A 23,462-nucleotide genomic window follows, 5' to 3' on the forward strand; every position below is an offset into this window, starting at 1 on the left:
GTCCCTCTGCTGAGTGGCGCTGCACAGGACCCGGTATGGAGGGCAGGGGAAGCCAGTTTTATTGCGCAAAGTTCTCAGGACCTGGAGCCTAGGTCTCCTCCCAGGAGACAGGACCCCTCAACCTGCTCCCCCGGGTCTTTGGCCCACCTACACCACCACCTGTAATCTCCAACAAGGAGAGGACCCTTATTTGGCAAGAGATGACTATGTGAGCAGCTGTCCAGCAGGGAAAAGACAGAAGGCTGGAGGAAGGGAATGTGCCACAGCAGGCAGTGTGTCTCCTGCCACAAGCAGCTGAGGACAGGCGCTCCAGGGCTAGGCCTTTCTGCCCCCGGGCACTGGCTGGCCTGGGCCTGCCCTGGCAGCACAGTGTCTATGGAAGGCTTGGGGTGGGGATGGCCAGGCTGCCAACCTGGGGCAGATCACTCAATCTCCAGGATGAGGTCATCGCCCTCCAGTGTCATATCTGTGGTTACGTGGACCTTGCGGACAGTGCCCTCCATGGGTGAAGTCACCACAGTCTCCATCTTCATGGCACTGAGCACACAGAGGGGCTGGCCCTTGGCCACCTTGGCCCCAGCTGCCACCTTGATGTCTATTACCTTCCCGGGCATAGGTGCCCCGATCTGGCCCTTCACATCCTTCAGGGCCTTGGGATGGAAGTGCATCTCCTGCAGACAGGGCAGAGGGGAGGAGACGTGAGGCACAGGCCCTACCCGTCCCCACCCCCTGCCTGGCCCCGGGGGGACTATACCTTCATAGCCTGAGTGTCCTTGACCAGAATGGACCGCAGCTGTCCGTTGAGCTCAAAGAAGACCTGCCTCTGGCCGGCCCGGTTCAGGTCACTCACGGCGAGGGCTTTGATGTGCAGCGTCTTGCCCCGCTCCAGCTCCACCTGCAGGGAGGGCGCTGAGGCTCAGAGCTGGGGGTGGGGACAGCAGAACACACAAGCCTGGGCAGAGCAGCCCCCCGAGCCAGTCCCAGGCCAGTCCCCCAACCCTGGGCCCCGGCTCCTCACTTGTAAAGGCCTAGCCTCCTGGTCTCTCAAGGGTGCTTTGGGGACCTACAACTTGTGAGGCGGGGTGACGGCCAAGCCAAAGCCTGGAGCTCTAGCTGTGCTGGTGTCCTTAGGGATTCGGGGGCAGGGGTGCTGGGGGGCAGTGTAGACAGGTACCAGAGCCACTGACCTCAAACTCCTCTGCGATTCTGGGTCCCTGCAGGAAGAGGCGGGTGTTGAGGCTGTCCAGGGGGCCAAAAGTAGCCGTGAAGTCCTTGAAGTGGGCAAAGACATCTGGATATATGGCCGCTGAGAGCACATCCTCTGGGGTCACCTCCTCCCCATGCCGCTCTATCAGCTCCTTCTCCAGCATCTGCAGATCCAGGGGTGGGAGGGAGGCTCCAGGCCGCCCCTCCACCCTTGGCAGGTCCTTTAGCACCTGGGGAGCAAAGCAGGGGGTCAGGTCTGACGCTTACACCCAGCCTCCCGCTCCCAGACTGTGCCGGGCCTTCCTACCTTAGAGCGAAAGGGCTCAGGGAAGCCCCCGTGGGGAACGCCAATGTAGCCCTGCAGGAACTCTACCACGGAGCGGGGGAAGGACAGTTCTTCTGCCTGGGCTTCAGCCTCCGCCCGGCTCAGCCCATTCTGCACCATGAACTGGGCCAGGTCCCCCACGATCTTGGAGGACGGTGTCACCTGAGAAGAAAATCCCCTGGGTTAGGACACCTTGTGCCTTATGGATGCCCAGAAACAGGGATAAGAACACGGGGGACGGCTCACCTTGATGAGGTCGCCCAGCATCTGGTTGGCCTCTACATAGGCTTTCTTGACCTCCTTGAACTTGGAGCCAAGCCCCATGCTGTGGGCCTGGAAGTGCAGGTTGGTGTACTGGCCCCCTGGGATCTCGTTCTCGTACACGTCCGAATTGCCAGACTTCATGGTGGCCGTGCAGTCAAAGGCCGCGTACAGTCCCCGGGCCCCCTCCCAGTACTCACTGTAGTCAAACACATGCTCTAGAGGCACCCCTGCAGGGAGGCCAGGAAAACGGGCTAAGCTCCCAGGTTCTCCCAGCACTCCGGGGCCAGCTCAGGTCCCATCTCAGATGTGGGTCATGGAGGGCAAGGTCAGGAACGAACATCTGGATTCTAGCATAGGCCAGACTCCACCAGGACTCCTGAGGGCCACAGCTGGGAGGGGAGGGCCATGCACCCTCGCTGTTCCTACCTGTGTCCAGGGGAGTCCCTCGGGTGCAGGCCACCAGGGCCCCCATGCTGGGCTGTGACGTCATCCCGGACATGGAATCAGCTGCCACATCCACCACATCGGCCCCAGCCTGGGCACAGGCCAGCATCGCTGCCACACCTGCCCCTGATGTGTCGTGGGTGTGGATGTGCAGCGGGAGGTCGGGGAATCGGTCCCTGAGTGAGCTGACCAGCATGGTGCAGGCCGCTGGCTTCAGCAGCCCTGCCATGTCCTGGGGCAAGAAGGAAAGAAAAGGCGGTAAGCAGGGGGCGTGGTGGGGGTGGGGGGGGACGGGTAAGGGCCTGGGGAGTCCTGGGGCGGGGGTCCAGGCACCTTGATGCACAGGATGTGGGTGCCGGCTCGCACCAGCTCTTCAGCCAAGCCCATGTAGTACTGTAGTGAGTACTTGGTGCGGCTGGGGTCGGCCACGTCCCCGGTGTAGGAGATGGCGGCCTCCACCACACCGCCGGCACTGCCCGCGGCCTCCATGCCCAGGAGCAGATTGGGCATGTAGTTGAGGGAGTCAAAGACCCGGAAGACGTCCATGCCGTTCTCCTTGGCCACCTCACAGAACCTGAGTGGGCAGGAGAGCCCGAGGGTCAATCCCATCTCGCTGCCCCCCCCCCCGGAACATCCCGCTCTGGCCTGACAGGGGGAGGGGCACCCACCGAGCCAGTGTGAGGGGAGGCGCCCCGGTGTGGACAAGGCCTTTTCTGGGGTAGCCTGGGCTGGGCAGGGTCACCCCGGAGGCACGTGGCCCCGCAGAGCTGTCCTGCCCTAGTCGATCTGTCTGCCCAGGGCAGAAGACTCAGCGGGAGAGTCCCTGCGGGAGTGACGGTCTGAGCAAGAGAGACCGCACTGAGCGAGCACTCGCCTCCCTGAGTTTTTAGTCCTTCCAGTTCTCCAAGCGTTAATTCTACACTCCGTGAGATGCCAGATGGCAGCCCTCGCTGGGGACAGCTAGGAGGCTCAGCGTCAAGCCCCCTGCAGGGAGCACAGGCCATCGCAGTGTGGCGCAGCACCCGCGGGGTCATGCGCCAGGGTCTGCCCGCGCCCCAACCCCAGGCTCACTTGAAGACCACGTTGTCGGGGTAGTTGGTGTAGCCCACGGCGTTGGCCCCCCGCAGCAGCATCTGGAATGGGATGTTGGGGATGAGCTCCCGGAGCTCCTGAAGCCGCCGCCAGGGACACTCGTACAGGAAGCGCATGGCAACATCAAACGTGGCTCCTGCACGGGGACCGAGAGGCCGAGGTCAGCCCCTCACTCCCCTGGGATTCCACCACACCCTGCAGCTCTGCGGCCTGAGCCCCTGGCCCGAGCCCCCACAGCCATCCCGCACACCTTCCGGACCCCTCACGTTCCTACCCCAGCCCTTGCCCCAGCCCTTGCAGACTTTCCCCTTTGCGGCTCCCAGGGTAGCTCAGGATCAGGGTCCTCTGTGCCCCCTTTCACAGCCCTGCGGCCAATTCTCTGTGCTGTGACGAGCAAGCTGGTGGCTCCTCCCTGTCCTTGAGCTACTGGGGTCTCAGCTCTGTGAGGCGTGTCCGGAGTGGGCACCAGTCGCTGCTGAACACATGAACACCACGCGTCGTGCACCCCTCACTGATTTCCTCAGTGTGAACATCTCTAGCTTCCGGAGTGGCCACACTGGATACCCGATTCCTTCCAGGGGCTGTCCCGCCCTCCAGCCCTCCTCCAGCCTACCTCCCCAGTTCTCTATGCTGAAGAGGTTGCTGAAGTTGTGGGCGACATAGGGGGAAATCTTTTTGAGATCGTGGGTTCGCACACGAGTGGCCAACAGTGACTGGTGGGCATCCCGGAAGGTCGTGTCCATCAGCAGCAGCCCCTGGTGGTTCCGCACAGCTCGAGCAAAGCCCTCCGGCCCCTCCCGCAGCAGGATGTCTCTGAAACCGGCCGGGGGTGGGCCTAGGGCAGACCGGGGTGTCAGCAGCCGTAGGCAGCCGCCTCCTCTCCGTCTCCCCGAGTTGGCAGAATGAATCTCACCTACCTATGGGCACGGCAGGGACAAGAGGGTCCGTGGGGCTGGGGCTGGCCTTGACGGGGATTGGGGTGGTTGGGCCATTCACCATGACATGACCTAGGGAGGGAGGGATAGTGGGATTAGGACAGGTTGGGAAGAGTCCGAGTTGAGGGCAGAAGTGACAGCGGATGGGCCTGGACATGATGGGCTCCTCCGGGATCCCCAGGCCTCTCCAAAGCCAGGGCCTCCTGGATCCACGCAGTGGGGACCTACTGACGGCCGCACGGACGGAAAAGGGGGCATCTCCGAGATCAGGAGCAAAGAAGGTGGGCAAGGTGGGAGGGTGAAGCAGAGGAGGAGAGTGAAGCCAAGGAGGGCAGGGACAGTGAGAGCTGGCACTCCTCTAGGCAGGGGGTCAGGAGCAAGGCCTCTGGGAGGGGAGAGCAGGGCAGTCCGGGGTCAGACCGAGGTAGTGCAGCAGCTTCTGAGCCCGGTTCTGTGCAGGCCGCAGCTGGAACAGGTCGGGGTTCTCGTCGATGAACTGGGTGTCCACGGTGCCCGCCAGGAACTGCTGGTTGTTGAGCACGTTCTGCAGGAAGGGGATGTTGGTCTGCAGGACAGAGGTGGGGGGGGGTGTCACCGTGTAGCACGGTTGGGGAAGAGGCAGCAGAGCCCCCCTGCCACCCTGTCCCCCAGGATACTAGGCTGAGGTCTGAGGCCTCCCTGTGGGATGACATTTTCCCATCTCACCAACCCCCTATCCTGGCAAAGTGCCCTGAGTGTTAGAAGGCTGAGCCCACTCCCCCCGCCCAACCTTGCTCCCCCCAGAACATGTGCTGAATCACTTCCTCCTTCCTCAGTGATCTGGAAGTTCGTTCCTCTCCTCCACACAGCCCAGGAAACGGGTCAGGCCTTTCCCACAACACTGCGACACACGGCAGCCATGCTCCCCTTCCCAGCCATGCTTCTTGACAGATGTCCCTACGCCCCCACCCCCAACAGCCGTACTCGGGCGGCCTCACTAAGCTCCATCGTGGCGGCTAACTCCTTCGGCCCTCTCCCACCTGGGCACTGTCGCCCTGGGCTTCCAAGACCTCCTGCTCTCCTCCTCCCCAGTCCCCACTGGGAGCTCCTCTCACCCCTGCAGGATGGAGTTCTCAGAGCTGTCACTGGGCCTCTTCTCCTCACACAGCACATTCTCCCCGCGTGCCTCATCCTGGGCTTCCAGCTCCTGAGCCAAGACCCTAAAGTGGAAATGCCTCCTGGGCACCTCTCCTTGTGTGGCCCTCACACAAGCTCACCATGTCCGAAGTCAGCTTCCCTCACCCCGCCGTCCTCTGCCTTCTGCTGGGTGCTCACTGTCCACCCGCTGACCCCAACCTACGCTCCATCACCCCCAGTAGCCTGTGTCACTGGTCAGGCCAGATGGTTCTACCATGGTCACCTCTAGACTCTATGAGCCCTTGTCTCCAGACATGTCATCTGCCAGGCTTCAAAGTCACGGCCCCCTCCAGCCACACCAGAGTCGCCTCGTGAGCTCTCATGCCGCCGCGCCTCTGCACCGCCCGGCAGGCTCTTCCAGGAAGTCTGAACTTGAAGGCCTCTGGCGGTACCTCCCCCTTTCTAGTCAGCTTCCGGGGGATCAGCTGTTGCAAAGTGCCTCCTAGGCGTCAGCTTCCGCTCCGCCTTCTTCCTACACCTGCGAGCCCTGGGAGCGTTCTGGGGGCGGGGCTGCTGTGGGACGTATCTGTGTCCACCTGCTTTGTGCCCAAGGGCCCTCTTTCTCTTTTTTTTTTAATTTTACTTATTTGACAGAGAGAGAAGGAAAGGGAACACGAGCAGGGGAAGTGGGGAAGGGCGCAGCAGGCTCCTGAGAGGAAGGCAGACGCTTAACCCACTGAGCCACCCTGGCGCCCCCCCCACCCCAAGGGCCCTCATTTCTGCTCACTAAACTACTAGGTGGCAGCTTGAAGCTGAAGTCAGGCAAGTCCAACCCGGAGGCCACATGGCGGCCTGGAAGCCAGCACGGAGACACGTCCCATGACTGCCCGGCCTCGTGGGTGGAATTCGAGCATGCACTGCCTGTGACCACATGGCTGTCACTTCAGATAAGGTACCTCTGTGTCATCCACTCATTGTCTCTGTTGGCAACTTCAACAGGGACTCACGCTTCTGGGCCCTGCTGCTACTCCGAGAAGTTTTAGCTGTCACCCCCTCCACTCAGGGCTCCTATCGCCTGGAAGTCCAGACGGAAAGGGTGCTTCCCCCACAGTCACTGCAGAGTGGGACTCAGCCAACATTGCCTCATGCCTCTCTGGTGCGACAGATCGGCCTATCTGTCCCTGAGACTAGTCCCTGCCCCTCCTAAAGAGATGGAGCGTTTCAACCGGACCGAGGCACAGACGTGAGAAGGTAAGAGCAGCCGAGCCGTCTAAGGAACCGAGAACCACATACGGGTAAGAGGGATTCTCCGAGGCCTCCCCTGACCCACCCTCCATTCCCCCATGTGTAGACCCTCCCCCTTGGTGATTTCGTGGGGGATCAGCCATTCCTATGTACTGTGAGCTCAGTGCGGGCACAGCCAGGACCATCCGCTTCCTGATGTACCCCCACTCTCAGCACAGAGCGGCCTGTGACGGACGCCAGCAGACCCTGTTCCCAGCGAATGACAACTCTCCGGAAGGTGAAGGGAGGAGCTACCCCACCGCTGAGAGCCAGAGTGGACCTGGGCTAGACTCCAATGCCTTCGTTTCTGCAAACGCAACAGCTGAGGCCCTGACAGCAGCAACGGTCAGGAAAAGCTTCCAGCTGCCAGGCAGCTGCGCCCCTCAAAGGCGACATCTCTCCTCGTGTCATTAACACCCCTTGGCCAAAACGAGTGAAGTGTTTTCAGCGGTTCAATAACTTGCCTAAGGTTACCTGCTGCACGGGGCAGAATCAGAATTCCGTTTCCCAGGGGTCCTGGCCCCCCAGTCCCTAGGAATCACGTCTGGAAGGAAGGGGCAGGGCGCGGGTGGGGGTGTCCGGGGAGCCTGAGGACTAGGAGATACCTGGAGAAGTGGCGACTCGCTTCCCGGAGGACCAGAGCGCGCTGGCTGGCTCCGAGCACTCGGCGCGCCCACCGCACCCCCGGCCCTCGCGGGGAGGAAGCCGGGAACCCTCCTCCCACCGCACCCCCGGCAGGGAGCCCCTTCTCAGCCCAGACGAGCTCCCCCCGCGCCGCCCTCCCAGAAGCACGGCCCGAAGCGGGACAGAGGGGGCGGGAGGGGCCGCGGGCTCGGCGAGGACCACTGACGCGCGGCCAACGGCCTGCTGGGAAGCGGCGCCGCGCGGACCAATCGGGCCGGAGGCGGAGACCGGTTGGCTCCCGAGCGTGCCGGGCGGGGCGGCGAGCCCGGGCGGGGGAGCGAGGGGCGGGGCGCGGCGCCAGCCGGGAGGCCGAGCCCTCTCCGCCCCACCCCGCAGCCGGCCTGCCGGGGGCGTCGCCCCAGCCCCTCACCGCCCCCCCCCACCCCAGGCCCCGTGCCTGTTGGGGACCCTCCACGTGACTCGGTGATGCAGAACGGTTATGACCTTCAGCGTGTGTCTGTGAGGGTCCCAACAACAGTGCGGGTTTGCGCCCGGCCCTGCCTGTGGGTGCGGGGACGTGTGGGTGTGCGGGCATGTGTGGGTGTGTTGGGGAGGGTGCCCGGCGACATGTGACAAAGGCTCCCGTCTCTGGGAGATGGTGAAGGGGCCCGCGAGCCGGCGCTTTGTCTGGCTGTCTGCGGAGTGACGGTTCGCGCGGCGGCGGCGGGCGCCCGTGCGGTGCAGGATGCCGGGGCGCCAGGGTGGCCGGGGGCGCGCGCGCCTGTGCCAGGGTGAGTGCGCTGCGGCAGCGCCGGGGGACTGCGCGGCGGGCCCGCGCCAGCCCGGGCCTCGGGCGTGACCGGGAGCCACCCGTGGGCGCTGCAGTGGCCGCGTGTCCCCGTGACCTCGGGAGCCAGCCGGCTCGGGTAGATCCCCGTGCGCCCCTCCCTGTCCGCCCTCCACGTGCGTGTCCGCGGAGCGCGTGCTCGCCGGCGCGCACCCGCCCGCCTGTCGCCGCCGCCGCCGCCGCCGCCGCGAGCCGCCGGGAAAAGGTGCCGGGAACCGAGAGAGCCGGGGCCGCGGGCCCGAGCGCCATGGGCAGGAGGGCGCGCGGCGGGCGGCCGGTCAGCCCCGGGCCTCGCCCCGACGGGAGAGCCGCCTGGAGTCGGCGGGGGCTGGCCAGGCCCACGGGGAGGCCGGCCCGCGCCCCCTGAGCTAAAGACACCAGGTGAGGGGGCCGCGGGGCACGGCAGCGGTGGCTGGGCAGGGAGGGGCCACGGGCCACGGGAGGGGCTTGGTGGGGCGGGGGGACGCCTTCCCTGGCGGGGGAGGGGATGGCGCGGAGGGAGGGGGCTGGCGGTTCCTGGAGACGCCAGAGAAAGGAAGTTCCGGGACCCTCCCTGCTCTAGTGCCCACCTCCGCTTCCTGCCTCATGCTGCACCTTGTCCCCAGAGCCAGGACCCCCCTACCCGCTTGGGAAATGTGACCTTTACTCCGGGGGGGGGGGGGGCTGGCCCTGCAGGCCCCAGCCTTCTTTCTGCCCCTGGGGGAGAGGGAGAGTCCTGGGGTCTCTGACTCTGACACCCCCGGCCCAACACACACACCCAGGCCAGGCTCTGGAAGCTGGCCCTTGAGACTGGGCGGCGGGCACAGGGGGCACCTGCACCTGCCCCACCTGCGCCTGGGCTCCGGCCCTTCCCTGCAGGGCGCTCACCATGGCCCCGCCACTCCTGCTGCTGCTGCTGGCCAGCGGAGCGGCCGCCTGCCCACTGCCGTGTGTCTGCCAGAACCTGTCCGAGTCGCTCAGCACGCTCTGTGCCCACCGAGGCCTGCTGTTTGTGCCGCCCAACGTGGACCGGCGCACAGTGGAGTTGCGGCTGGCTGACAACTTCATCCAGGCCTTGGGGCCGCCAGACTTCCGAAACATGACGGGGCTGGTGGACCTGACGCTGTCCCGGAACGCCATCACCCGCATCGGGGCCCGCGCTTTCGGGGACCTGGAGAGCCTGCGCTCCCTGCACCTGGACGGCAACAGGCTGGTGGAGCTGGGCTCCGGCAGCCTCCGCGGCCCGGTCAACCTGCAGCACCTCATCCTCAGCGGCAACCAGCTGGGCCGCATCTCGCCCGGGGCCTTCGACGACTTCCTGGACAGCCTGGAGGACCTGGACCTGTCCTACAACAACCTGCGGCAGGTGCCCTGGGCGGGCATCGGCGCCATGCCCGCGCTGCACACTCTCAACCTGGACCACAACCTCATTGACGCGCTGCCCCCGGGCGCCTTCGCCCAGCTCAGCCAGCTCTCCCGCCTCGACCTCACGTCCAACCGCCTGGCCACGCTGGCCCCCGACCCGCTCTTCTCCCGAGGCCGCGACGCCGAGGCCTCGCCCGCCCCCCTGGTGCTGAGCTTCAGTGGGAACCCCCTGCACTGCAACTGCGAGCTGCTGTGGCTGCGGCGGCTGGCGAGGCCCGACGACCTGGAGACGTGCGCCTCCCCGCCGGGCCTGGCCGGCCGCTACTTCTGGGCCGTGCCCGAAGGCGAGTTCTCCTGTGAGCCCCCACTCATCGCGCGCCACACGCAGCGCCTCTGGGTGCTGGAGGGCCAGCGGGCCACGCTGCGGTGCCGGGCCCTCGGCGACCCCGCGCCCACTATGCACTGGGTCGGCCCCGACGACCGGCTGGTTGGCAACTCCTCCCGAGCCCGGGCTTTCCCCAATGGGACCCTGGAGATCGGGGTGACGGGCTCTGGGGATGCAGGGGGCTACACCTGCATTGCTACCAACCCAGCCGGCGAGGCCACAGCCCGGGTCGAGCTCCGCGTGCTGGCCTTGCCCCACGGCGGGAACGGCAGCGCAGAGGGGGGCCGCCCGGGGCCCTCGGACATTGCTGCCTCGGCCCGCACCGCCGCTGAGGGCGAGGGGACAGTAGAGTCTGAGCCAGCTGTGCAGGTGACGGAGGTGACTGCAACCTCAGGGCTGGTGAGCTGGGGGCCGGGGCGGCCTGCAGACCCCGTGTGGATGTTCCAGATCCAGTACAACAGCAGTGAGGACGAGACCCTCATCTACCGGTGAGGGTGCGGCCCGCAGCCCCCACGTGGCTCCCTGTGGCCCTCAGAGCCCCCCTCCAGCCCTCCCAGACTCGGCCACTTCCACACACCCCTCCTCAGCTTCTGAGCTCCCTGCAGGGGGGAAGCGGGCGGGGGGGGGGGGCAGGCACCAGGGAGAGGTGGGAAGTGCCCCATGGGGTCCGCAGTCCAGGCCTCTTTGCGTTTGGTCTCTGTGCAGAGGCGCACGACCCTGGGCTGCGCGCACCACCTTCTTCCTGGCCCTGGCCACGTGCCACGTGCCTCCACACCGCCTCCCCCGCTTGCCCTGGGCTTGTGCATCCACACACGCGCCCGTCCAGCCCCGTGCTCTGTCCCCAGCTGCACACACTGACGCCTGTCTTGGCTTCTCGGCCTTCTGGAGTAAACTGAGGCCCAGATGGTCCTAGGGGAAGGGAGTGTTCCCAGGTGGGACCTGGGAGCCGGGGGTGAGGGCGGGGGCTGGGGTCAGAGCCCGAACCTAGGCTCTGACCACCCACCCCTGCCCACAGGATTGTCCCGGCCTCCAGCCACCACTTCCTGCTGAAGCACCTCGTCCCCGGTGCCGACTATGACCTCTGCCTGCTGGCCCTGTCACCTGCCGCTGGGCCTTCCGACCTCACAGCCACTAGGCTGCTGGGCTGTGCCCACTTCTCCACGCTACCGGCTGCACCCCTGTGCCACGCCCTGCAGGCCCACGTGCTGGGCGGGACCCTGACCGTGGCCGTGGGGGGTGTGCTGGTGGCTGCCTTACTGGTCTTCACTGTGGCCTTGCTGGTTCGGGGCCGGGGGGCTGGGAACGGCCGCCTCCCCCTCAAGCTCAGCCACGTCCAATCCCAGACCAATGGAGGCCCCAGCCCCACGCCCAAGGCCCACCCACCACGGAGCCCACCACCGAGGCCGCAACGCAGCTGCTCCCTGGACCTGGGAGACACCGGCGGGTGCTACGGTTACGCCAGGCGCCTTGGAGGGGCCTGGGCCCGGAGAAGCCACTCTGTGCATGGGGGGCTGCTCGGGGCAGGGTGCCGGGGGGTGGGGGGCAGCACGGAGCAGCTGGAGGAGAGTGTGGTGTGAGGGGAAGGGAGTGAGCCCGGGGTGGGCCGGGGAAGGGGCACAGGGCCTGGGACATGCAGCTGCTGGGCCCGGTGGGTCAGCACTGCCTGGGAGTCCCTCCTGATTTTACCCTTGGTACCTCAGGCCTCCTTTGTACTTGGCAGGACAAGGGGCCCTTGCCCCAGTTCTGGCCTCCAGACCCGCATTCCTCTGACGGGTGCTCACAGCCGCCGAGGCAGGGCTGCAGCCACCAAGCGGGAGTCTTGTTTTTCTTTATAATAAAATTGTTGCGTACACCTCTGTGCTAGCCTTGTCTTGTCCTGCTAGGCTCCCGGACGGGAGGGGGACATGTGGGCCAGTAGACACCCCCAAACAAGACAGGGTCAGGTTCAGGACCGCTAGCCCCCCGGAGGTGGCCCAACGAGCCCAGGGTGCCCTTGGCCTTGCCTAACGGCAGGTGCTTGGGGCTGGTGTCCCTGTCCCAGGTGAGTTAGACCGGCCCCTCGAGAAGGGGAGGGGCTGTGCTGAAGCCCTCTGGGCCCTGTGCCTGCACCTCTAAGTGCAGAGAGCACCCCTTCCTGGCACGACATGGACAAGATGGGACATCCTCGTGGAACCATGGATGCCAGGCTGCACAGAGGGCCAACGGGCACGAGGGCCACGGCACAGCCCTTCAGGGCGAAGGGACCTTTGGCTGGCAACACTCCAACTCCGTAGAAAGTCCCCATGGCTTCCACTGGAGACCACCTCCCCACTTCCCAGGGCAGCTTCTGGATTTGTACAGTGTTATCCCAGAAGGACTGGAAAAGGCTTAGAATTCCACTGCGTTGGTATCAGCCCAAGACCTTCTGGAAGGTTCATCAGTGCTAGAGGTCCTGAGCTCCCAGCGGCTCCACTGATCCCCCACCCCCACCCCACTTCTCCCCGTGGCTTCGCTCTGGGCTTGTCTGGAAAGACTGAGTCAAACGGCTGCTGGACCTTGGAGCGGCAGACGCTGGGATGAGGGGCCACTTCCCCGCTTTTGTCCCCCACCCCGACAAGCTGCAGTCCGGGGGGCACAGCCGGGCCCTGCTCTAACTCCCCTTGACCAAGACCCCTGCCAGCCTCTGGCCCCGGGCACAGTCCCGGCTCCCGAGCGTCAGCTGGGAGGAATTGATGCTCCAGACACGAATGACAGCAGACGTGGGGCTCTCCACGGCGCTCGGCACCCCCAGACGCTTTAAGAACATGCAGATGCCTGAGTGCCACCGCAGATGGCGGACACCAGCATCCCACAGCCCGTGATGAGGCCCGGACCATAGTGGCCACCACACCTGTGCCAAGGGGCGCACGGTGCCCGTATGTGAGGCCTGCCGTGTTCCAGCGCGCAGCCTGCGGAGAGCCGGACGACAGGCATGTGCGCACACACGTGGGCCGCCAAGCCCCCACCCCGGCGTGTCTGTAGTTCACGCACGTGAGCCCGCCCTGCAGCCCTGGAACATACGCCCGGACGGGGCCCAGGGGAGATCCTGGTTTAAATAAATAAACAAGGTCCTCCGCGGAACAACACGAGAACGGGAACCCTCCAAGGGGCCACGGGGAGAAGGCGGAGGCGGCCCGGGGCTGAGGGGAGGGGGGCCTGGGGCGTGCCAGGCAAGGAGCTGCCGGGCGTGGGCGGCTCTCGATGTGGCAAGAGCCCGTGGCCTCGTCGGGGTGCACATCTGGGGAGGACTCTGGTGCCCCAAGGAACCAGAAACATACGTCCTGTAGCTGGCCTTCCCACCTTCCTCCTGGTGAGCCCCGTGACTCCCGCCTCCCTTCTCTGCCCTCAGGGCCTTAGGGCAGGAGGTCCTCATAAGCTTCCCAGGCTGGGGGACGGGGAGGGTCCAATGACCTGGGCACACAAGCGTAGGGGCCAGCGGTAAGGACAACAGAGCAACGAGGGCAGGCGGGTGAAGGGTGGGCTAGTGGGGCCCCACACGAGGGTCATGGCACATACTGGCCCCCAAAGCTTCCCCATGCTGGAAACCTCAAGGCCCCTCAGGGAGGACGTCACAACACATCTCTGTGTGCGCAGGAACCCCCAGACCAGGAGCCCTGAGGCTTCCCATGAGAGAGCACAGAGACCCCAACACTTGGGGAACGGCCACCGCCTCTGAGGTGGGCCACGGGCCTGAGGGGAGATGGCTGACACCCCCACTGGCCCTGCAGGTCCCCTGACTCCCTCTTCCCCTGTCAACTGCTTTTTCGAAAGGCTTCTGCACCCACCGGAGCCCCTGCCAGGACACATCACAGAGCCGTGCCGGTGGGTGAAAGGATGGGCCCAGGGCACCGTGAGAGGACAGAGGGGCTGGGCGGCACGGTCCGCTGCAGGTGGAACCCTCCTCCCTGCCCTCGTGCCGCAGGGCCTCTGCGGGCAGCCCCTGGCCCGGGGATGCCCACGGATAGGCAGGCAGAGCCGGCCTCCAGGACAGGACAGCATGCGGCTGTGGTTTCGTCTCCGGCTACAGACACAGGGAACCAAGAGGCCATCGAGGATTTCAGGTCCCTGCCTGGCAGCTGGGCCCCGTGCCTCCCCCTGGCCTCCCTCAGACCTCCGGCTGCAGCCTCCTCCCCTGGCTGTCTCAAAGGCAACCGACAAGACGCCCACGTGCCAGGCCAGGGGACGAGGGCAAGGAGGGCAGGCGGGGGTCTCATTTTATGCCAAGTGACCTCTTCCGCACGGGCTTGTGCTCTCTCACCCAGGGTCTTCCTGGGACTCAGAACTACCTGGCGAGCGTGTTCAGGATGCAGGCTCTGGGCCCCTCACCCCAACCAATGAGATCAGAATTTCCAGAAAGGAGACCTGTGATATGCAGACCGAACACAGACTCCAGGTGATCTCCCCTAAGAAGGGCAAGCAGTGGGGCTCCCTGGAGCAAGACTCCCGGCTCTGGCCGAGGGCCCCGAGCACCAGAGGAGCCCAGGCCCACTCCCAGGGTGGCGGAGGGGCCCAGCCCCAGCAGAGTGGCTAGGAGAGTTGACGTGCGGCCAAGGGGCAGGCCTAGTGCAGGACTGAGCACCTAGAAGGCAGGCAGAGCCTACGGCCTCTTACCTTTACACCTCGGACCCGGAACTCGGCAAGGGCTCTGCTCATCTTGGTGGCAGCCGTAGGGTGGTCTTTGCCATGGGCGATGACTTTGACGAGCAGGGAGTCATAGTGCGGGGAGATGACAGCCCCTTGGAAGGCCGACGCGTTATCCAGGCGGATGCCCATGCCCTCTCCGCTCCGGAACACCTGTGGACGGGGGTGAGCAGAGTCAGGAACCAGGTCGGGAGCGGGAGTCCGGATGCAGCCCCCAGTCCAGGCTGGACGTGTGCGGGTGGGGCCGGGCGCCGGGCCTAGCACAAGGGCGCCAGCTCTGGCTGGTTTAGTTCTGCCTCATTCCCACCAGTGAAGTCCAGGGCATCCCGCCTTCTCTGGCTGCCACATGGTCACTGCATCCTTCCCCTGAGAGGAGCTGGCAGGGGAGGAGGCAAGAAAAGGGCAGGGGAGGACCCGGCCGGCCAGCCCCAGGCCCGCAGGCCCTGAGCCCAGGGCGGATGCAGAGCTCCGCAGAGCACAGAGAGGGGCCCTGGGCAGGCAGCAGCCGGACGCCCCCAACCTTCCTCCTGCCTGCCTGACCAACCCTCTTGCCTCTTAGAGTCACTGATCCCACGGACATCTGTGCCCACCACATGCCAGGCACCGAGGTGAGCAGCTAAAAGAGGGTCCCTGATCCCAGGGGGCTCCCAGCCTGCTGGGCAAGGGGGTGGACAAACAAGGAAATCGGACTGGTGACAGGGACATCGCAGGACACGAGCAGGGCAGGGAGGGAAGGCAGGCCAAGGAGTTTTAACATATGCTGTGAAGCGATGGGGAAGCTCTCAGTGTCCCCCCACTTTCCCTCCCTTCCAAAAGGGGAGAATGGGAGGGAGAGGGAGGAGAGGCAGATGAGACGAAGATCGGGGAGAAGGGCCAGACGCGGGGCTCTCAGGAGAGCAGGTCCGTGCCCACACGCTCGGAGAGGGAAGCAGGGCAGAGCGGTGCGGGTCCTGCAGCAGACTCGCGGGGGCGGGCGGGGGTTCCAAGTCCACGGCTGGATGGGGACAGGGCCCTGGGGGACAGAGGTTCAGGGTATCTGGGGTAACAGATATAGACAAGAACACCCATGACGGGGCCCGGGGTGAGTCCCGGCAGGGAGAGCCCACACCTGGGCCAGGGGACCCCCGTGAGGCATGGGGGAGGAGGACGGGGAGTGGGAGGGACAGCCCAGGGGCACGGGACACCCACTGCACCAGGTTTCTGCTTCTGAGGGACACAGGCCTGTGTTCGATAAAAAGGAACTTAATAAAATATTTAAGGACGAACACTCAGCTGTGAGCAGGAACTGTCAGCTAAAAATATTCTGTGGTAAACCAGGCTCAGAGGAGCCAGAACGTGGAAATGGAGGTGGAGGAAGGCCGCGGGGTGTCGCAGGGCTGCCCCTTCCCCGCCGAGGGCAGACAAGTCAGGGCCCTCGCTGGAGAGCACTCCGGCCTTCAGGCTGGCCCCCACCTATGGGCTTCGATTGTTCCAGAAATGGAATTCCAGTGGCAGCTCTGCCTCAAGCCTCCCAGCTCTGCACTTTCAGAATCCGGCTCTCCCTTTCCCTCCCCACATCACTTGTTTCTCAGAAGCCTAGTATCCGCCTCCAAATCAGCCTGGCCCTCTCCCCGGGCCAGAACCTGAGCTCTCACACAGTCCTGCACCCTCAGAGGCTCCAACCAGATGGGGAGGTGGTAAAGCAGCAGAGCTGGCAGCAGTGCTGCTGAAGGTTCCGGAACATTCTCAGCCAACGTGAGCGAGAGGACCAGGGACGTGCACCCCGCAGCTCAGAGGGTGCCTGCCCCAGGCAGGCCTAGGGACGTGAGTGCGGAGGGGAGGAGTGCGGGAGGGAGGGATGTCTGTGCTGAGGAAAAGGGGGGGCACAGCAGACATTCCCAGGGACAAAGGCACAGCAGGGCCCACCCCCACGTCTGCCCACTCAACCCCTGGCGCCCCGAGGCTGCCTCCTCCCTGCTTTCCACCATCTCCCTGGCTCCCCCCTTGATCCTTACTGGGCCCCTTGCTCAGCCGGGCCCTTCCACTGGCACAACTGGGCCCTGGTCCTTTGCCCCAACCCCCGGGGCCTGCCTGGCCAACCACACTCCCTCGGACAGAAGGCAGGAGGGAGGCCGCTGCTCTGTCCATGGGATCTTGCAAGAAGGCGAAGTCAAGGGGCCGGGCTTCGTTTCTGGGGACCCCGCATTTGGCTCCACCCAACTGGTCTGCTCCCCGTTCCATGTGACTCCCTTGCTGGTATCTTCGTCTGGGCTCCCGGCCATCTCCCCCTGGAATGTTCTCTCCCTGACCCTCGGACAGAGCCCGGCTCCGGTCTACCCTCAGCCGGCCTCAGCCAGCCCCGGCAAGGGTGCTTGTGCCCCGCCAGGCCCACAGGAGGGTCTCTCTGCCCGGACAGAGACCAGGGTGCACCCCGTGGGAAGGCTGGCATACCTCGATGCGGCCAGTGTCCGGCTGGAAGCTGCGCGCGGGGTCCTCCGTGGTGACCCGGCACTGGATAGCGCAGCCATTGATCCGGATGTTCTCCTGCCGCAGGCCCAGGTCAGGCAGGCTCCGGCCCTCAGCCACGTGGATCTGGGCGTGGACCAGGTCCACACTGCAGGGAGGCGCAGAGCGTGAGGCAGGGGATGGACGGGGAGAAAGGTCCCCACCCGTCTGTGGACTCTTCACCAGCCTGGGTGGCAGGCTCCCTCCAGCCAGACCAGCATCCCCCGCCCCAGGCCCAGGGGACAGGAAGTCCAGGCAGTTGGAACAAGGAGGGGGCAGCCGGAGAGGGCTCAGCTGAAATGTCTGTGTCTACCTGCTCCGGAGCCCGCCACCAAACGTCCCCTCCCCACGCTCTGCCCTACTGCCTGCCCAGGGCCTTTCTGTCCTCCGGCCTCCCCCAAGCCCTCCCTTGATCAAGCTGGACTTGAAGCCTCAGACATTCCATGAGGAGAGCTGTATGCACTACACCCTGACAGAGGTGGGGGCTGTGAGTGCGGGGCTGGTTGACATGGGAACGACAAGCTGTTGGGAGGGTCCGTGAGGGGATGTGCGGCAGTGAGGGTGCCGCCGTCCTCCTGGGATCCGGGCCTCAGCTGCACCTGCGCCCCAGACCGCACCCCACGGAAGACCTCAACCTCAGTGCACAAAACTCTCCAAATGCGCATGATTTATAAGCTTGGCCTCATGGACTGCAAGGCTCCTAGGGACAGTGACAGATCCAAGTGGAACAGCTGTTTCAAAAAAACAATACAAAACAAAATAACAAAAAACAAAAAACAACTCAAAGTTTAAAATGTATTGCCACTGAGGCCTGCTGACAGGCCTGTAAACGGCACCGGCAGCTCTCCCCTAGTGCCCCGTAGTTCCTGCTGGAGCAGGAACTAGTAGTTCCAGCAGCGCCGGCGACTGCGTGCAGCCTGGACTGAGGCTGGGCCTTCACGGTGATGCTCTGGGAGTCTGTCATTCCCAGCAGAGGAGGAGCCTGAGGGTCAGAGAGGCTGCAGCTCGTCCCAGCTCTGTGTGGGTAGTGGCCGGGGAGGAACCTGCACCTGGTCTGTCACAGACCACTCCCAAGCTGGCACAGATGTCCGTCCTGAACAGAGCAGGCCTGCGGCAGGCCCGAGACATACAGCATGTTTACCGTGGGTCAATCAGGCCAAGTCTCGTGGAGCCAGAGTCAGATGCCCAAGCATCCACCTCAGCTCAGGCTTTAACCTCGAGAGGACAGAGTCTGGAAGCCTCTGCGCATCTGCTGGGCACAGGCAGGCCCCCACAGCATCCTCAACCTCAGGGGAGGGTCGGGGGAGGAACAAACTGTCAGGAAGGTTCGGGCGAGATGGACCGGCCCCGAGCCAGGGCTTCACACTTCAATGGCTCAAAATAGGATCTTAAAACTACTGGGTGGTTTACAAAACGGGCAGATTTTTAAGTGTCTCTACTCAGTGCTTGCGGGAGCACAAACGGACACAATCTGGAAACCCGATGAGGCTTCGCTCAGGGAACCACACAGGAACCGTCTATCCCCAGGACTCTTCAGAGGGGAAGGGAGAGATCTACGCACCAAGACGGAAACAGACCCCCCTTATGGGCCTCAAAACCCAGCAACGACCCGACCGCCTAGCACGGGAGGGGGCTGGCTACTTCCTTAAGCTATGAGACACGCACACCTGCAGTTCAGAGAGAACAGGGCCTTGGAGGATGCCTTCCACGAATATTGATTACAAAAGTGCAACAGAAATTCTACGTGTAACATCTCAATTGGTCCAGCTGTTTATAGAGTCAAGTAAGGAGAGGAAACAAAACCAGGACAGTCAAAGCAGTCCGGGCGCTGCTGGGCTGCCCGGACCTGGGCCTCCGGCTCACCTGGAACCCGGGAGACCAGACCTTCCCCCAGCACACCTGTGCCTGAGCCTCCTCGGCATCCCGGTTTTCAGCCTTTCTTTAATTTTATTTATTTTATTTATTTTTATCCCGGGATCTCAGTCTTTTTTTTCATTTGCTCCTTTATTCTTACAATAGGCATATAATGCTTCTCTCTCTCTTTTTCTGAGAAAGAGAATCATCTTAAGCTGGCTCCATCCCAGGACCCCAAGACCATGACCTGTGCCAAAATCAGGAGTCGGACGCTTGACCCACTGAACCACCAGGCAGGCACGCCCCCATGTAATGCTCTTCTAATAGTAATTTTTCTAAAAAGCAAACACCTAGACCCCTGACTGCTCTCCAATACAGTGGAGACGCGCTGAGCTCCCCAAGAGCCGCTGGCATGGATTTTACTGGCGACCCAGCAGCTGCCACCCCCCCACCCCCGGCGCCCGCGCCCCACTCACTCGGTGATCTCCTCGGTGACCGTGTGCTCCACCTGCAGGCGGGAGTTGACCTCGATGAAGTAGTGTTTGCCGTGTCGGTCCACCAGGAACTCCACTGTGCCCGCGTTCTCGTAGCCCACCTGCGGGGCGGCCGTGTCAGCGGGGCCGACCGCCACTTGGGCTCAGCCACAACCATCGGGCCGCTTCCGTAAGGAACAGACCGCCACACGCCCTGCCCCAATGGAGGGCACAACCAGTCCTACCCCCGGAGAGAGCGCTGGCAGCCCCCGCAGCCCACGGCCGGCCCCTGCCTAGACGGCTCCCCGGGACCCTGCCCGGGCCTCTGATGGCTGCACCGGGCTTGTCTGGGGCACGACGTCATGAGCTGCCATTGGCCCCGGACTCGGCACCCTCTCCCTGGAGGACAGGCCCCACCACGCCTACCCCAGCCTCTACTCTTCTCATTCTCAGAGGGTTTCTAGAAAGTTCCCCACTGCTCTACTCACCACCACCTCTGGCCAGGACCCAAAGAGGTGTCCTCTGAGAGGAACCAACAGTGATGATTCTAAGGCAAAATTCAACGCTCATTCCAGTCTCACTCTGGTTCTATCAGGACCACAAAATAGACGACAGTCCGCTCCCTCAAACTGGTTACAGAGTGACACACGTGGCCTAAGCCAACAAATTAGACCCAACTCCAGGTAAGCTTACTTCTCATACCAAATAACCCAAATGTCAACTCCAAATCAGACCCTGACCAAGCCTATTAACTGCGGCTGAGACCTCTGCCCACGCTGACCCTGTCTCTCAGCCAGGGAAGGTCACAGAATCATCTGTCGCCCAGGAGGTCTGAGAGAGCACAGCTCTGGAAAGACAGCAGGACCCAGGCCCACCCTGTCCACTGGGGAAGGCAGATCTGAGCAGAGGCTCTCCCTCGGGGCGCCAGGAAGGGGAGGCAAGGGTGCGGACTAGGTGCCCAGACTCGGAGAGGGGGTGGGCTCAGGAGAGCCCAGAAGAACCGAGAGCGGGACCCCTGCCACAAGCCTGGCCACGACAGGTGCTCTCTGGGGAGGCCGGTGACAGGTCACTGCTGGGGGAACCAGATGCCATCTCCTGCCTCCATGGCCAGCAGAGCAGAGATTGGCGCAGGAGGACCTGAGAACTCAGTGGGGGGCAATAAATGTGATGCGGGGAACGGTCGAGAACAAAGGAGAAGAAATGCCTTAATAATGTTTCTTGTTTGGACAGAACGCACTGGATCTCACTCCCTTCGTTCCAGGTTAGTCGGTGCCACGCAGAAGCTCTGTCTGTGCAGAGGGAGTGGCCAGTGGCCTCTTTCCCTCCCTCTTCTCAGCCTTCCTGGATCCCAGGCTTGGTCTCTGGGCCTGGCGCCTCTGCTCTCACACAGTAAGGGTCCCAAGGACCCCGAGTCAGCCCTTTTTCCTCCTAAACAGTCCCCACCCCTCCCTCCCAGAGCCAGTCACGCAGCCTCCCCACTCCCTGGCGGGCTGTCCACCTCCAGACAGGACCCCTGGCATGAGGCCTAAGCTGGCGGAGGCCAGAGGGAGCCACTAGAACAGGCTCTTTAGGTCCACGTGAGAGACCGTCCCTGAAGGCCCCTGCCCTTCACCTGCTTAGCAAGTTTGACGGAGTCACTGGTGAGCCTCGTCCGAAGCTGGGGGTCCAGGTGGGCAGCGGGGGCAATCTCGACCACCTTCTGATGCCGCCGCTGGATGGAACAGTCTCGCTCGTACAGGTGCAGAATGTTCCCGTACTGGTCTCCTACAGTGAAAAGGAGACTCAGCTTCTCCAGGGACCTAAACACTTCCTGAATACCCACCAACCCCCATGCGACTGCGGGGGCCAGCCGACGCCCACTCCCAGCAGTCGGGGCAGCCAGGACAGAAACCTCCACCGCCAAGGCCCGGGCGCTGACCGGTGCGGCCTCCACAGCCTGCCTTCCTGCGGGGGGGTCTTCCCGAGGGATGGCTCCTGGAGATCAGCCGCCCTGAGCCCGGAAAGCGCCCAGGGACGCCCCCACTCACCCAGGATCTGCACCTCAATGTGGCGTGGCTTCTCGATGAACTTCTCCACAAACAGCGCCCCGTTCCCAAAGGCGGCCAGAGCCTCTGAGTAGGCCCGGTTGTAGTTCTCCTCCAGCTCCTGAGAGGGCAGGCAAGCGGAGCTCGGTCTCTCCCTCTGCAGGACCCCCGCCCGCTCCTGGAACCCCAGGGTCTGCTCTGTGGGTGGCTTCACAGGCCAGCTGGGCTCCCTGCTCTGCACCCAGCCCTGGGCTTCCGCTCACCTCATAGCTGTGCACGACCCTCATGCCACGCCCCCCGCCCCCATAGGCGGCCTTGAAGATAATGGGGAAGCCGTAGGTGTTGGAGAACTCATGGGCCTCGTGCAGGGAGGTGATGGGGGCATCTGTGCCAGGGACCACGGGGACACCTGTTGGGAGACAGGCATGTGGGTCCTCTGTAACAGGCTGGAATCCTGCCAAAACCCGCCACCCCCCTCCTTGGACAGCCCCTCTCGAGCCATGCGGCCCCCAGAGGCCTGTCCACCACACGCACCTGCGGCAATGGCAATGGCCCGGGCCTCCACCTTATCTCCCATCTTGCGGACCACCTCGGGGCTTGGCCCAATGAAGCGGACCCCGGCATCCTGGCAGGCTTGGGCAAAGTCTGCGCGCTCCGACAGGAACCCGTAGCCAGGGTGCACGGCATCGACATTGTTTTCCTGGGAGCACGAGCAGTCAGAGGAGGACAGCGACTCTCCAATTCCTTCCCACAGGCCCAGAACCACACCCGTGGCTCGCGCACCTCCCCCTGACCACACTTGGTCCGTCCATCGATCCATCCATCCCTTCATTTATCCATTCCCCTACACACAGACAGTTACTAGGGGCCGGCCTCGGGGCCAGGCCCAGCACGCAGGCCCAGCCCCGCTCACCTTGGCCACCTTGATGATGTCTGGGATGTGGAGATAGGCCTGTACTGGGGCAAGGCCGCGGCCGATGAGGTAGGCTTCGTCTGCTTTCTGTCGGTGCATCTGGCCTGTGTCCTGCTCCGAGTACACAGCCACAGTGCGGATACCCAGCTCCGTGCAGGCCCGGAACACACGGATGGCGATCTCGCCTTGGAGGGAAGGGGCAATAGACAAGCCACTAGATTCCTGGGTCCTTACAGAAACAGAAGCAGGGCGGGGAGCTGGTGTGCAGGGCAGGGGCAGGACAGGGACACTAAGGCTGGGCTGGACACGCAGCTCCTCTCGCTGGCCCCAAGGGCACTCACCTCTGTTGGCCACCATAACTTTCTTGATGGGCTTGTACTCTAAGCGCCGGACATTTGGGGAGGCAGCAGGGGCGGTGGAGGTTCGGCGGATACCCAGGAGCCTCAGGCCCCCACGGACGGTTTGGAACTTCAGCATCTGGGAAGTCAGAGCAGATCAGAGTGGCTTTGGCAAGGAGGGTCCCCCAGGAAAAGTGAGGGTCCCGCCCTGGCCCCACAGCGGCCCCACGCAAAATCCAGCCATCTCCCCCCTCCCCCTCCCTCAATTCCTGGCCAAACCCAATATTTCCTGGAGGGCTGACGGGCTGTAGGGAATCGAGCAGTCAAACCAGAACTCAAGCTCACCGGAGCACTCTGGTAACTTAGACAACTTCACGCTCTTAAAGCAATCCTGCATGCGCGTGGTGTGTGCTGGGCAGAGGGCCCAGCGGTCTGGGTTTTAGAACCTCCCCGTGCCACACTAGCCCGTGTCCCTCCACCGGGGTTCTGCCTGGCCAGGTCACGAAGGTAACGACAGATTGACCTGCATGGATGCACCATCCCAGGAAGCAAAGCCTCTGCTCAAACTTCAGGAGTGCGACTTGGTCACACGGTGACAGAGCCTCCTTTTCTATGCAGCTCCTCGAAGTGCACTGAACCTCAGGTTTCCCCCGCTGCCCCGCGATCTCCCATCGTGGACCCACTAGCAGCCTGACCCTCTGAGATCTGCTTCAGATAACCGGCCCCCTGGGAGGAGCACTCTTTCCAGCGGGTGGGGGGGGGCCTGCCGGAGCCCAACGCCCTGGCAGAGAGCACTGCCCTCACCTCGTCCCGGGCACTGAATGCCGCTCCGCTCGGGGCCGCCGGCAGAT

The 23,462-nt window shown here is 64.0% G+C and overlaps 2 protein-coding genes across 9 annotated transcripts in view; one reads left to right on the forward strand and one right to left on the reverse strand.

Annotated features, from left to right (window-relative positions):
* Positions 1-36: 36 nt before the first annotated feature.
* PC (pyruvate carboxylase) overlaps positions 37-23,462 on the reverse strand; it is a 96,610-nt gene continuing 73,184 nt past the window's right edge. For all 5 annotated transcript variants that reach the window (XM_047693158.1, XM_047693159.1, XM_047693161.1 and 2 more), the window contains 20 exons: positions 22,615-22,750; positions 22,274-22,458; positions 21,895-22,060; positions 21,624-21,769; positions 21,364-21,481; positions 20,949-21,100; positions 19,340-19,458; positions 16,956-17,118; positions 14,496-14,678; positions 4,687-4,831; positions 4,249-4,338; positions 3,945-4,166; positions 3,311-3,467; positions 2,573-2,813; positions 2,222-2,471; positions 1,778-2,022; positions 1,514-1,693; positions 1,188-1,436; positions 755-895; positions 37-671 (listed from right to left, as the gene is read on the reverse strand). In XM_047693158.1, the coding sequence (XP_047549114.1) occupies positions 423-671; positions 755-895; positions 1,188-1,436; positions 1,514-1,693; positions 1,778-2,022; positions 2,222-2,471; positions 2,573-2,813; positions 3,311-3,467; positions 3,945-4,166; positions 4,249-4,338; positions 4,687-4,831; positions 14,496-14,678; positions 16,956-17,118; positions 19,340-19,458; positions 20,949-21,100; positions 21,364-21,481; positions 21,624-21,769; positions 21,895-22,060; positions 22,274-22,458; positions 22,615-22,750 (3,537 nt within the window). In that variant the 3' untranslated portion in view covers positions 37-422. The remainder of the gene's footprint in view (positions 672-754; positions 896-1,187; positions 1,437-1,513; positions 1,694-1,777; positions 2,023-2,221; positions 2,472-2,572; positions 2,814-3,310; positions 3,468-3,944; positions 4,167-4,248; positions 4,339-4,686; positions 4,832-14,495; positions 14,679-16,955; positions 17,119-19,339; positions 19,459-20,948; positions 21,101-21,363; positions 21,482-21,623; positions 21,770-21,894; positions 22,061-22,273; positions 22,459-22,614; positions 22,751-23,462) is intronic.
* LRFN4 (leucine rich repeat and fibronectin type III domain containing 4) lies at positions 6,092-11,718 on the forward strand. 4 transcript variants are annotated; one of them, XM_047693164.1, is made up of 3 exons: positions 6,092-8,518; positions 8,996-10,354; positions 10,882-11,718. In XM_047693164.1, exons 2-3 carry the CDS (start codon positions 9,006-9,008, stop codon positions 11,441-11,443), a joined length of 1,911 nt encoding a protein of 636 aa, XP_047549120.1. In that variant the 5' UTR covers positions 6,092-8,518; positions 8,996-9,005; the 3' UTR covers positions 11,444-11,718. The 4 variants fall into 4 exon arrangements, with proteins under 4 accessions (XP_047549120.1, XP_047549121.1, XP_047549122.1 ...); XM_047693165.1 differs by having other exon boundaries at positions 6,092-6,633; positions 6,841-10,354; XM_047693166.1 differs by having other exon boundaries at positions 6,092-6,334; positions 6,446-10,354.

The sequence above is a fragment of the Lutra lutra genome, chromosome 10 (genome assembly GCF_902655055.1).
Source record: "Lutra lutra chromosome 10, mLutLut1.2, whole genome shotgun sequence".
NCBI classification, from domain to species: Eukaryota; Metazoa; Chordata; class Mammalia; order Carnivora; family Mustelidae; genus Lutra; species Lutra lutra.